Source organism: Phalacrocorax carbo, chromosome 5 (genome assembly GCF_963921805.1).
Source record: "Phalacrocorax carbo chromosome 5, bPhaCar2.1, whole genome shotgun sequence".
In the NCBI taxonomy this organism is placed as follows: domain Eukaryota; kingdom Metazoa; phylum Chordata; class Aves; order Suliformes; family Phalacrocoracidae; genus Phalacrocorax; species Phalacrocorax carbo.
The window spans coordinates 20,042,473-20,057,459 of NC_087517.1; the positions used below are offsets into that span (position 1 = coordinate 20,042,473).

At 35.2% G+C, this 14,987-nt stretch overlaps 1 protein-coding gene across 1 annotated transcript in view; it reads right to left on the reverse strand.

The window, feature by feature from the left end:
* Positions 1–14,987, reverse strand: part of LOC104047568 (potassium voltage-gated channel subfamily H member 7) — a 157,683-nt gene that overhangs the window by 2,488 nt on the left and 140,208 nt on the right. The window contains exon 7 of the mRNA XM_064453239.1: positions 7,518–7,943. Within this exon, the coding sequence (XP_064309309.1) occupies positions 7,518–7,943 (426 nt within the window). The remainder of the gene's footprint in view (positions 1–7,517; positions 7,944–14,987) is intronic.

The window sequence follows — 14,987 nt, forward strand, 5'->3', positions numbered from 1 at the left end:
ATTGAAGTTGTCATTATCTGCTGAATAATCTTTAATTTTGTATATTATTCTTTATCTGGACTCTTCATTCCACCCTAATGGACTTAAATGATCCATTAGATTCATGATGTTTTGGCATGCTATGGTCTGTAAGTTATCAGAACTACTCATGATTATATGACTGGCCTTGTAGGTAATAAGTATTTATGATGTTTGAACAAAGCTGTGTGACTATATTCAGTTTTAACTTAGAGACTCCTTGCAGTGCTCTGGCACAATGTTGTAGAAGAGAGAAGGAATAGGGCAGAAATTCCCCAAAAAGTAATGATCTTATTCTGCAAATATTCTTCCTGTTTGTAATGGTCAGAACATGCTATACAGGTAAAAGAAGATGAACCACCGGGAACAGAAAATCATGGAGACTGTTACTGTTATTGCCAGACTCCAGATTAATCTTCTTTTTTGTATATTTCAACCTGAAGCTTGCAGGTATAGTGGTAGAAGCCACTAATAAAAGTACTACACCATTAAAAAAAAACAACAAAAGGGGTCAGTTATAAACCAGTAATATATTCCAAGTTTTTAGTGCAGACCTGCACTACAATTCATTGCAGCCTCTTTGAGGCTCTGATCTTTTTAAAGGCATCTAAAGCTTATTAATATAATTTTTCAATTTTCAATCTGTAAATTGATTTCATACTTGTTAATTTCCTGTAAAAGGGATTGACAGCATTGTAAATAGTAACTACTTGATTTTGAAAAGAACTCAGCTACCTTTTGCCCTCTGTTAAGTCTGAAGATATATTAAAGTATTCAGTAATACTTTCTCATCTCTCACCTCAATCTCAGTCTCAATCACTTATAAATGTCAAGACTGAATATGTTTTTAATACATTTTTTCTTCCTTTTTTTTAACATGCATGTATATTATATCACACTTAACTGGAAAAGTTTTCTGAGGCTTACAAACCACTCTGATGGTGCTATGTGTCACTTTAAACCTTTCTTTCAACAGGTACTAGGTTAGTTTTAATGTTTTGTTAAATCCTTGCATTTACCATGTTTCTGAGTAAAATCCCAAAGCCCTTGGGAAAAAAAAAAAGAGGCTTTCTTGGCTGCATTGGTCAGTGGGCAGCTCAATAGAATCTTCATATTTTCCGAGTAAATAAGCAAAAGGATAATGTAGGGTAACACTAGCTAACACTCCTTGGTTCAACTTAACATCACGGAGAATAATTTCTCATTGCCGTTTCATTGATTGTGACCTCAACAGTCTGAAAGACCATATCCTTCAAAAAGCTATGCCTAGGTTGAGCTTCAGCATGTGAATGCTGCCATTAGGTACATTTTTTTGTAAGGTAGATCAGGCTTAAATATTTATGATCCCTTAAGGAAAAGAGCAATCTTAAGAAAAGCTATCATTTTTTCTTAGTGGGGTGTTAGAACAATTCTATTTCAGATGTAGTCATATCTCTATACCATGCAAGAGGCAACAGATTCTTACAGTGCCCCTTAAACAGATCAGAAGGTGGAATGTGGATCCAAAATACGTCAACAATGTTCCACTCCATTCTTAAGATAAGACTGGCTAATATTATGCATCCTCATTATCAATCCCATGCTTAGATACTGCATCAGTGTGAGCTCTGGAGTATGCTGGAGGTGCTGGAGGTGTATAATACAACTCACCCTGATTTCAGGGTGAAATCAGCATGAGCAAGATTAGGTATGCTTTAAACCATCAAGAAAATCATCCTGAGTTTGAATTTTCTTTAACACAGTGGAGAGGCTTTGACATTAAAATACAAATACAGTTGGCAATAGAGGTGGAAAGCGTGATCCATAGATTTTGGTGTGCTTTCACATGCTGTCCACTTCTCAGTGTGGATGTAGCCTTCACACAGTAACAGTCCACCTCCCATGTGTCGTTTGGCCAGGGACAGAAGTACTTGGTGTCAGAACTACACCTCGTGCAATGTAATTTCCTTGGTGTGCTGGAATACTTTGCTCAGCATGGCACCCAAGGAGGCAGAGGTCCTACTCTGTTAGGTACCCACCCCATCTTACCCCATCCACCTTACCCCATCCAGTGCCAATATTTAACATCTGCAAACAGCAATATGGCAGATGCTGATCTTTCATCTGAATTGCTTGCTGCTCTGTTTTCATCATACCTAGCTTTATCAGCTGGACAACAAGTTCAAGAGTTGCTGGCTATCCATATCAGGATTTTTTTTTCAGTAGCAGCATTTACTGTGAGCCAGAAGCATGTAGGAATCTCATAGCTACAGAAACTATGAATTCAGATTGGTAAAAGAAGGGTACAGGATCATTTTCCCCCACCACAGCATATTCAATGCAAATGTCATTCCCTTTATGTAAGGCATTAAATGGTTTGCCTAAACTGAAATTCATTAGGACTATAGCACATATTTAAATACTTTCAGAATCTAAACCACCTACAAGACATTGAAGAAGTCTTTTTTAATTGGTAAGATTTATTAAAAAGATAAAGGTCTTAAGGTAATACACATTTAAAATAGATTCTGCCAAAACAGACGTTCTATTTCCTCAAATTTACTTTTTCATTACAAATAAACAAAATTATAGACAAAAGTAAAAAAGATCAGCTTAGATTTCTCCACTGCACTTTTTATATATTCCAATCTGCCAATCTAACATTTTGTTAACCAGTATAGCCAAAGTAATTTTGATATTTTTGCCTTGCTTGGTTATTGTGCTATTTGGCCTTTTAAAATGCCTTTTGATTTTTTCTAGCTGTAGTACAGGAGGGAGATGTGGATCAAAAGTGTATTGGATTTTTTCTGTTTTGACTTTAGTAATAGTGCAAAAAATAAATAATACAGCATGCCTACAATGGTTCTGTCATGCCTACATGGTTCTCTTCATGAACTAAGTAACAACATATAAGACAACTTCAGTTGTTTTGGAATAATTATTCAGTTCTAATAATGAGAAACTTGAGAAAGGTTAAAGTTTGTCGATTATTTTCTCTCTGGGGGAAAAAAATGACCTTTGATACCCAGGAGTTCATGGTTACTACATTTTCTAAGTACAGGTCACTGAATTAATTTTACAAAATCCTTATATATTACAAAGGGGTATCCTAAACTCTGATTACTCTTCTTTTTTTTAACAGTGTGATTAGTTTACACCCTCAATTTCTCAAGCCCTGATGCTGAAATGACCACAGAAGGGAGCTACTTTGATAGATAGCAATTGATTACAGCACAATTTGAAAGAGGAGGGCATCAGTCCATCTGATTGCAGAGGGTATCATTTAGAAGTTATTATTGTATGAGTCTGGAAGAAGGAGCTGGTATCACCTAATTAATTATCTGCATAAATGGTATTCTGCCTGTGCAAAAAGCCATTTACAATTCATTACTTTCTCACTGATGGACAAATCCTTAGGTTTCCTCTAGATTTTTAGATTTATAGCAGGGTACTAGTTCTTCAACTTCCATTGATACAAGACTGCCAAAATGGTCTATGAATAACTGCCTGCTCAAGCAGTGCTGGGGTTCCTCTTTGCCTTGTCTTAAAAAACAATCAAGGGAAGAAAAAGTTGATACTAAATGGTTCTCTGATATTAGCCAGCCACCTAAATAATTTCCAGAGTCTCTATCCTAATGCTGCATCATCCTGGACTGTACTCAGTCCACAGAGTTGCTGATGCAAAGGCAGACTTCCTCTACAATCAGCTGTGCAGTCTTTAGTGTAAAAGACTTGAAATTCATTGGAATAGGTTTTCCAAGTACATTGCTGAACCGAGCACAGGAAATATATTACTGTCTTCCTGAGATGTTTTCTGAGCTTGATTTTCAAATATATTTTAATTTGGAAGGGGGTAAAGTACTCATTCTATCAGTGGAGATGCAGGCAGGAATATTAGGTTCAATCTCTAATTCTAGAAATGTGGGATTCTTTTCAGTTTGCTTTAATGGATACACTGTGTAACGGGATGAAGTCTAAACTAATAAAACTAAGAGAACAACTTTGATTCATATGTCTTCATTTTAGCCAAAACCCATCTATTTTCTTGATGTTTTACTATGAATAGAAGACACATTCACTTTTACATTTTGTGAGTATGCTGGACATATACATCGTGATGTATTTATTTTTGTTGACATTTGCAAAAGCAAAAACCTTCATGTTTTTCTGCACATTTGAGCTGAGTGTTCTCTCTGAGCTCAAGTTAAGAAAATTATAAATATGAAAATTTTCTTGCTGAAGCCGTTATGTCTGTATGCTTTATTGCAGTAGGTTCTAGATGACAGGGAAGAAACTCTGGTTATCTATAAATTCATCATTTTTTTCCCTGCAGTGTACCTGTCTTTGAAGTGAAGAGCTGATCAATACATTAAAAAGTGCATTATTTTAAATGTATATATAAAAAAAATCTAGTAATCTTAAACAGCATTCCACTTGTACATGCATGTAATCTATGTGTGTGCCTTAAGAAGCTGTGCCATTGCAACTATTTTTTCTTTAAAATCCAACCCAGACTCCTCAACTGAGCAGATTGATTAAGAATAAACTACCAAACCCATCTACCCATTATTTTTGTCTTCTCAGGTATCAGGGATGTCACTTAACATTTAAAATACACAAAACAGAGAGAATGGTTTACTACCAGCCATAATAATTTTGTGTTGAGTCTGCTTAAACAGAAAAAAAATATATATTAGTTCCCTATTTTAGAAATTGGAAAATTAACTGTCTTACTCTGTTGCTTTCCTATGGTTGACAAAGTATGGCTCATATGGAAGCATTCAGATAGCACTGTGTGTGGTACTTGGATTATTTTCTCCTGCCCTTTCTAGACTCAGTTTGATATCAAGGTGTTTTAAAGCTGGGTGAGCACACATGGAGCTCTCTTTGGAGCTTATGTTGTTTAATAAGAAGACTCTTCAATACAATTGTTCATAGGGGATCTTATTTGAAGAATTGCTAGATAAAAAAGAAGAGCTATTTCTTAAAAAAGATAACCCTTATGACTGAAAAAGTTCTATTAAATGAAAAATGCTCCATTCTAACAGTTTTACTTTTGCTTCTTCTTGCTAAACTATCAAAAAGGGATCATTGGATAAATATTATAGTTAGCAATGTAGGAAGCAAAAATGCAGTAAGTAGCAGCTGAAAAAAGTGATTGACATATTCAATACCATAAATGAGACAGAGAGGTCACAATGGCATGATGAACTGGTCAGAATCTGTATAGTTTCATTGCTGCTTAGGTAAACAAACTAGCTTTTCCAGATAGTTCAATTGCTAGGTTTTGAGGGAATAAAGAATTAATTTACTTAGATCGGCAATACTGAAAAAGTAATTACATGGTCCAATAATTTCGGTTCCGTGTTCTATGCTTTTGTATTTGTGTACTCACCTGCCAGAATGCACTTGTTTTTGCTAGTAGTCTGTAACATTATCTTATGTTAAAGTTATCTCTTTAGCATCACTTTAGCACCTGGCACTTTACTCTTAGGACTTCTATAACAGGGGGAGGAATGGAATAATGATGTTCAGGGTCAAATCCAAAGAGCACTCCTTCAATGAACTTTGGAATTGGTCCCTATTGTAATTCTTGATGTTCCACATTTCCAACCACTGAACATAATTTTTGGCAGTGATGAGCACTCAGTGATCAGAAGTGGATGCAGAGAACAACCGAAGGGGAATGATGTGGTTCAAGTTACAAGTAATCCCATTGTCAAAACGTTTGTCTTTCATGGGTCTGTGCTATCAAAACCACAGAAGAAAAATCTGCAGAAAGACTGAGACCTACCATAGACAACGAATGCAAAAGGTGGTCAAAGTTTGTCTTGAATCTCTGAGCTTTTTAATCACCTTCTGAACAGAAAAGTTCCCTTTCGGTAAGAGAACTGTTAACATGTTCCCTTATCCTTTATGTTACTCTCTCTCTTATTATTGCAGCCCTTCAATAAAATTTATTTCTACTGCATGCTATTACCTACATGTTTCTCCAGATTCCTCATTTACCTTGAGTGTGTATGTTCATGTTCTAATTAGTGGAATATCATTATTGATTAGGAATGTTACTATTGATTTCTATGACTGCCGTACTAGATCATATTTTTATAATGATTTTTTTCATAAGTACAGGAGCCAGGAAAACATTTTCATTTCATAAAATTTAAGAAAATGAATTTATGAAAAGCATGGCTGATATTCATCCTACTTATGAAATTTTAAAGACTAAATATGTTTGCAAGACTTTCAAGGTGCATGTAGGTATGTGCCAGTTGTTTTATACAGACCCTTAAAGGCATACTTAATTAAGTTTACAAGTAATTTGTGAGGATAGCTGGGATATGCTCAGAATTCAGATCAGGCTTTTGGGGTGGACATAAAAATATTTGCTGTCACAGCAAACTACTTTAATAAAAAGGAATTAACTTTAAAATTAAAATGTTTTAAAATGAAAATGTTTTTGCATTCTCTGTATAATGATATGGAGGCATAAAGTCAGATCAGTAAATTCTCATGCTAAACGTTGCTGATTAATTTGTAGTTTTCACCTTTTTCTTCCCAATTAATGAGATGTACATATGGTCTACAAAAGTGTCTGCTTTCATTTTGTCAATATGTGCAAAATGGTGATTTTAAGAAATGGATTTGTGTCTTTGAGAAGTGAATGGTTCATATTTTGCTCAGTTTGCTGCTTTATTTTTTTTAAACTGCTGTATTCTATGCATCACAAAAAACCCCAATTCTCTACTTGTCAGTTCACTTTTCATCAAAAATATTTTATAACTTTAGCCCTTTTTAAATTAAATAAAATTCTTTGGCAGGAGGCAGAACTGGGTCAGGCATCCAGAACATAGCGTATGTTTTATACACCTTTGGGCAATTTTTGGATGCATATATTGAACAGTTTTTTAACCTATTGTGCAGATAGAGTGAGGACATCAGTCATGCTTGGCAAGGTTAACCCCATATAATCTTTTTTTTCTGTCTTTCGGTAGTCCGTATTCTTGATAAAATACACAACAAGTCAAATCTTTTTGTTAACTGGTATAGTTTACATTACAACTAATCTGTTTTACGCTGAATAAACATTTGATCTGAAGATTTTGAACAGAGAAAATTTATATTAATGCTTTATGCCAACACAACACTTATATGCATTATGAGCAGTTTTTGCAAAGCAAGCAGCAAATCTTAAATAAAAGCAGTTCTTAAATAAAAGCATTTAAACAAATCCTTCATACACGCTATATTTATTTCATTACTTGTAAAGATAGTATCAAATATGGTATAATTGAAAAATACTAGCTGAATCGTTCAACTTATTCTCCTGTCAATGAAAGCTAATATTCTACATTATTCTACTAAGGAAGACTTAATTCTAGTTTAACTTTAAAAGATGGGGTGGAGCTACTAAACAGCCTATTAACTGACAAGGCAAAAATATGTTAGGGTATACAGATTATCATAGTAAAGTAAAGTAGAAACTTCTGATTTAAGATATCATATTCATTTAAACTTACCTCTTCAGAGCCAGAGCCAAAAATCAGCAGGTCAAAAGGTATTGCGGCAACCATGTCAATTAGGAACCAGCCTTTGAAGTAGTGAATTGCTATTTTTGCTGGATCACTTACCACTTCTTCATTCTGGTTTACATATGTTGTTCTGAAGTTTATTAGAATGTCAATGATAAACATAATATCCACAATTAAGTCTACAACATTCAGTGGGCTGCAAGAATATCCACACTCTCTCCTCTTCCGTTCCTCACTATCATTCAGAAGGAAGGCAGCAGAGTAAGGGGTGAATATGGCGGTGTATATTACCAACAACAAAATGAGCCAGTCCCAGACGGCTTTGAAAGGACTATAGTGCAATATAGTAAACTTGTTGATGCGAGGTGTCTGGAGTTTATATTCTGGTAGAACATCAGCCCCTAAGGATAGAACCTAGAATAAGAAATATACCATGTCAATAATCAGGCAGCGTATCTATTCCTACTTTCAGTAAACTTAGCAAATACAGGACAAACTTTAGAAGTACTTTATTGTAGTTTTGAGGCTTAAACTTCAATTACTTGGTGTTTTGGCAAAGTAAACTTCTGTGTGATTCATGATGTCTGCCAGGTCCAATAAGTTCATTGACAATTTTACACAGCAGGTTGATTCTTGTTCTCTGTAGCAACCATTAAGTGGCATCTCTGGTCCATAAAATCTGCATAATTAAACATGTCATCAAATTTATTTATCCACCACATGGTAACTTTGCCAGCCTGTTCCTGGACAGTGAATGACTTTTCTTGCAGTGATGTAGTGTTTTTCTCTCAGAGTATATTATCATCAGCTTAAATACACTACAAAAGAGTCTACACTCATTAGAAAATGTTTAGGCAACCAGAAATAGAAAAGTTAGAGAAAGATCTGTAAGTGTCCTTGACAGCTATCTCCACTTTGATTTTTGTGGTGTGGAAAACTTTCATGCATGGACAAATTTCACTGCGGCTATAGTTCTAGTACAGCTAAAGGTGTGACAAAGAAGGGTACTACACAAGTATTGCCTTTTTCTTTACTTCTACTTTTATCAATGCCTAAAGCTGCTTGTTATCGTTCCTTTACAAGTGTGGATTTTTTATCTGTTGGTGTTATCTGAGTTGGATTTCAATTTTATTTGGAGGGGATTAAGTTTGTATGCACTGCTTGATTTGCTGACTCTAGAAGCTGAAATGTTTGCTTTGTTGCAAAGAACAAGCATAGTGTGGGCACCAGATAAAACAAATTTCCTTTGACTGCTCTTCCAGTCTGACTGAACTCTGACACAAAGAAACAAAACCTTTAAGGATAAGAAGGTAAATTACGTTTTCGTCTCTGTTCAGTGCTTGGTGTAGCTATAGAGACTGTCAGCAATGATGTTAATTATTGCCTTTTGTGCTGCAAGTACTCTCCAAATCCTATGGGACTCAGATCATTGCTTCATTTTACACAGACCAATGAACAAACATCAGATGGTGACAACCTTCAGTTTCTACCCATTTGGGTAAGTGACATATTCAAGAGATCTTATACCCATTTTCCACCAGTTACTTCTACTTATTCCTTATTCCTCTGCTAATTAAAAACAATGCTGTTTAGAAAATCAAACCTTTCAAAAGTAATTAAAATGAATAATTATACTGAAATGAAATGATGACTGGAAGGAGAAATACCTTGTCAGCAACATTGTCCGCTTTTATTTGCTTTTTGTTTAGCAGTCAGTAGTTTGGGATTTGAGATTTCATCTTGCTCAGAATTGAGGAATTTCATGCTCTTCAAACACAATCTTATAAGATTATAAGGGTCAGCACGCTCCTTTCTGTTTAGCTTTCCAACAGCAAGTGTTGTATAAACCTTAGATCCTATCCTTAGTAATCTAAGTGGCAATTCTTATTCAGTGAAGTTCTACTCTGAAAATGTTGTGAGAACACCAGGGTTAATAACCATTCTTCTCCTTTGAACTATGAAGAAAGAAACAATTAAGTGATCCAAAAGATTATATGGTACCTTCAAGCAGCCATTAAGCACCATGCTGAGGTGATGGTAGAGGCTGTTCATCTATTTTTTATATTACAACTAGGACTTGCACTTAACTAATGGTGCAGGCTATTTTTTAATGCATTAAACACACTAGCTGACAGCAAGCTGAAGCATAGACATTGCTTAGTCTCTTAAGCAGTGTTAATGCTTTCAGACCCCCACCTGGTGAGCCGACAAGGATGTTTTCCTAGTATTTGAGAGCAGTGTGAGTATATGTGGCAAGGCATCTGCTATTTATAAAATTTATATCAGAGTTCTCCAGCTGGACTTTCAGGCAATGAGGGAAATGGATTACACAAGAAGAACAATAAAGCTTACTTCACATGTTTCTTGCATTTGCTTGAAAGTTCCAGCCAGTGTGCTTCATTTCAGAGCAACACATAATGTAAATTGGACGTATTCCCCTGAAATCTGGCACCTGTTCTCCTTTTAGTTATATTTATTCCTCAGTTGGTTTAGACTGAGTTAGGTGAAACTGAAGAGTACAAAACCCAAAACCTCAACAGGGCAAAATGAGGAAAGAACAGTATAAAAGTGATTAAAGCAGAAATGGACCCAACTTGTTCATGCTAGTTTCTTAGACACATACAACAGGAGAGGCTGACTGCTGGTTGTGAGTTTCATATTCATAATGTGATATAGAACTTTACATTTCTGTACTACTTACTCCGATGCAATGGGAAGTGAAAACAAATACTCATTATGTAATTATTTTTGTTTGCTGGGTCAAAAGAAAGAAGATGGGACTTTGTTTCTCAAACAAAAACTCATAGGTGCACATACATAAAAAAGAGAAAACACATTATTGGGTTTCACGTTGGCAGTTTCAATAGACACTGATTGAATACGGGGTGAATTTACCCTTTTGCTGTTGTGTGACATCCTTGCAAAGCTTAACTACTGATGTTGGCCAATCTTGGCCATCTTGGCTAGATGGAAGACTTCAATGTACTTAGCAATCCACTCAAAAGACCTTTACTATTTCTACATGCTTAAAATAGGTGTTGACAAACTCACCATTAGTGAAAAGACATTTTATTAACTTATCTCTTCTGGACAGTGAAACTGTCCTTATAGTTTGAGTTGTAAAACAAGAGGCTTAGGGAATGAAATTTTTAAGAGTAAGGAGAAGCCCTGGGACAAGACTAATGTACTGCAGTGTTAAAAAGTCTCTGAACCTTCGGACATGACATGATAAGAAAGCTAAGCTACCTTGCATCTTACTAAAGAGAAGACTATAATGCTAAGTATCGAAAGTCACACTAGTTGCAATGGATTTTCTCTTAAAAAAATTTTAGGGGTATTCAACCTTCATGAAATACCATCTCACACTGGTTTTGCTGGTGAAAGCAGGAATGTATTTATAACAGGTGTGTTTTACAAGCAGTGTTATGTCATAAGATTTATTCTATTTAAAATGAAAAAAATTTCAAAGTTAAAAAAATTGTCTTGTATTCTGCCTTTGAGTAAAGAGTCGTGACCTAAAATTCATCTTTTCCTATGTGTTCCTGTTTATCCCATTCACTGTTAAACCACTGCTGCAAGTTAGAAGACTCTTCATTCAAACATATTTTTTGACTCTGAGAATCTTGCTTCAGGTGTTTAACACAGATAGGGCTGGTGAACATCTTTTGCTCTTTTTAGGTTCATGTGTTCACTTTCTAAGATCACAAGTTCAAGGTGGAACTTACTATAGAAGGGCTGCAATTGGATACCCAGAAAAATATGGAGCGAAATCAAAGTAAGTGTCATAAATTCACACAGTTTTAAACAGATCTATCTTTCTGAAGTGTTTGGTAGCTTTTAGTTTCTCAAAGATAACAGTAGTTCACTGAAGTTGAAAGAAAAGAAATGTAAGAAGAATGAAAATTCATTAATGGCTGCTGTTTTGCTAAGCAGAGAAAGAAAGGAAGTGTATGTACCAGAGGCACTACGAGGTGACAATTAATTAAAAAAACCCCCAAGATTCAGTAAGCCTTTATCACTTTAAACTGGGTTGCACTTTTTGTGGTGTTATCTTTTTTTTTGACAGTTCTAATATCTTTCCCCTCAAGAAAACCTGCCTGGTACTGGGTAACATTTCTTCCCTGTGTTGTGATCAAAAGACCTTGTTTTGCATAGTGTTTCTTGGTGAAGTGTCAAGGAGCCAAACTGGGCTGATGTGCTTTGCAGCACACTGGCTGAATGGTTCACTGGGTAACTGGTTTGTGTAGGGGAATCTCTTTATAGGCTCTGCAGCACTACATGCAGCAAAAGTGTTTGACACTTCTTGGAGAAACACAAAGGTTCTTCCCTGTACAATTTCTTTTATAAAATAGAATACGTAGGCAAAAAGCTCGGCAAGTTGTTGGATGATCTGGAATTAAACTCTGGTCTCTGACACTGAGTTTCTCAGTGATCTTAGGCAAGCTGAAATTTAACCTCTTTAACTTCTGTCAAGTAGAAAGAACAGTATTTTCCTACTAAACTGAAAGTATCTTGCGAAGGATAATGAGTGGAAAGCATTCATGGAAGCTGTTACACAACAGGAATGAGTTATCATCATTCTTAGTCCTCTAAATTTAGCTGATTCTTTTTATTTTTAAGATTAATTCACACAAATATTTGTCCTCTTCTGCTTTTAGTGTTGAATTTATAACTCAATGGAGACACTTTTTATTTTGTTTTTATTTCCTATGAAACAATTTTTGTTATCTATTATGCAAACTGCACAGTTTCAAGAGACTCTGAAAAGACCCATATTGCTATGTATCACATGTATATTCATAAGTTATGTTTGAGGCATTTTCAATCTAAATTTATTAAAGAATGCAAACGCATACAGTAAAAACCAAAGAACTAGAAACAAAGTAAAGAAGCATAATAGTGTATTAATAAATCATAACAGAAATAATAAATGATAAGCCACCTCTTATGAATACCACCATGAATTTTTAAAGAAACACTTCTGTCAAACCACTGCATGGATTGACAGTATGGTTTCCTAGCTATTCTAGCACCGCATAAGAGGAAGTGTGGGGTAGGGTATTATATGCTGGACCATGGCTGTTCAAGCAGCTAAGGACATGAACATGGAGAACAACCAGAAAGCATGCCTGAAGCCTTCAAGAAGCACTGAACTCGTTCTGTGAGCATATTGTGATTGCATGGACCAGATGCTATAAGCAACTTACTCAGAAAGCATTGGCCCTTCTGCACTTTCACTAAGAATTCACAATATTTTTGTGCTGTATATTTCCAAACAGACAGCAGATATATGATTAATGTACTCTCACAAACAATATGTAGCATATTCAAAATCTAGACAAGACCTTTCGTCATGGACAGAACTACCACACATTTAGAAAATGTGAACAAAGAGCAATGTTGACAAGTGGCAAAGTAGATATAAGGGGTGGGGGGAACCCTACAGTTATAAGGTATATGGATACATGGTATATCTATAGAAAAGGTAGTTTTGGACGTTTGATGGGTGCAAAGCTTAATAAATTAGCTTTTCAGAAAGATACTTTCCTATGTCTCATGACAAAGTGTGTCTCATATGAACTGTATATTTAAATGATATAGTTATATGCAGTACTAAATACTGTTTTGTTACTGCTGCTTGTGCCACAGGTGAATTTAAGTAAAGCTTGTACTAACACCATTAGCTCTTGTATAGCACCTTTCCTGTTAAAAGAATGTCATAAACATTTAATGTAACTATACATATAGTCCCAAATTACTTACACAAAACTATGGGAATTGAAATACAATGTTAAAATTATTTTTTTTCTAGGAAATACTATATGACATGAAAAATTATTATTTTGCCAATATCTACCTGGGCTCAGTCCAGTGCTAGGCACACAGTCCTGACAGATGAATGGGTGATCACTTTAAGTCAGGGAAGCTGTAGCAAATCTAACAAGATTTCAGCTCCTTGTATGCTGAGAGACTTGAATATCTTTATTATGAGTAGAGATTGAAGAGACTTAAAATTTTTTCATTGTACAAAAGGCATTCAGCAGCCAAGATATGATATTTACATGAAAAGGTAAACAAGATGATAATGGAACCAGGATAATTCTATTACAGACATTACTGTAGCCAGTCGAAAATAAGGGAAGCAATTTGGAAGAACTTTTGACTTTTCAGATCTTTAATCCAAATATATTTCAAAGTTGAATCAGAAAGCCAAAGTCATCCGTATGTGGTATCTGAGAGTAACAGTGGATGGTGACTACATTAATGAAATGTAAAGTGTGTTCTGTTTTCTCAAAGAACATAGGCAAAAGGTGACATGAGAACATTCATACCCTTCCCATTTTTATAGGTTTGCAAAGATTATTAGGCTAGGTTAATCTCAATGACCTCTAAGTAATTTCACAAAAAAATTAAAAGATATTTGAATTAAAATTTTTTTCCAGCAGCATTTTTGACTCTGTACAAGTTTATTGTTAGTGACTAGGAAATCAAGGAAGGTAGCATCTCCCAAGTTCAAGAAAAGCTAAGTAACTATTCCTGTTTGGTCTCTGTTGCAGAATGAACACTGCCAATATTATCCAAAACCCCTTAGATCTCGAGTACAATCTCTTCTTTTTAACAGGTAGTGTTGAACGTAAACATTTTCAGATCTTTATTAACAAGGCCAATAACAGTATTGAACAGGAAAAACTGGGAGAACAAAAGAAATGAGAGATGTGAAGCAAACACAGAAGCTAAAGCCACGTTCCTGTAATAATGAACCCTTTTTATCATGACCATAGACCTTAAATCTGAATTATAGCACAGTTCAAAAAAGGAAGCAGTATTACGTCAGCTTTAAAAGAGGGTATGTTTCTGCACTGGAGATTTTATTAGATTTGTGGAACTCTCTTCCCTTGATGTTACCTCTCCTGGTTCTCTTTTCTCCTATGTATTAGTTCTGCTGAAGCTACCAAGCTATAACTAGCAAGAACATCTCTTCCTTTTTCTTCTCTATTCATACCATTACTGTGAGTCCCCTACAGACTGGACCTCCTAAAGAGATCTCTGAATCTAAAAAGACCTAAAAATAAATATTACACAAGTATCACTAAACAAATGGAAATTAAATCAACATTTGTTCCCTGATGGTAGGCATTACCTAATTTCCCAGAAGACTATAAGGGTCTTTCATATTTCAGTCATGTTGCTGATCACCTTCTTTGATGCTGACATGAACAACTAAGATTACACCAGTGCTGAAAGAAAGCTGAAGTGCTTTAGATTTAGTGCGCCCTCCAAACAGAGCATTATATGCTGCTTTCACACATCAGCATTAAAAGGCATTTTAACATGTAAAAGTTATTTTTACATGTTTTTCAAAGGACACATACTAAAGAACATCTTCTTAACCAAGAAATACTAGTGGTGGGGAATGTTTATACTTGTCTTCTTGTTTTACTCTTTTGTCTGTATTAA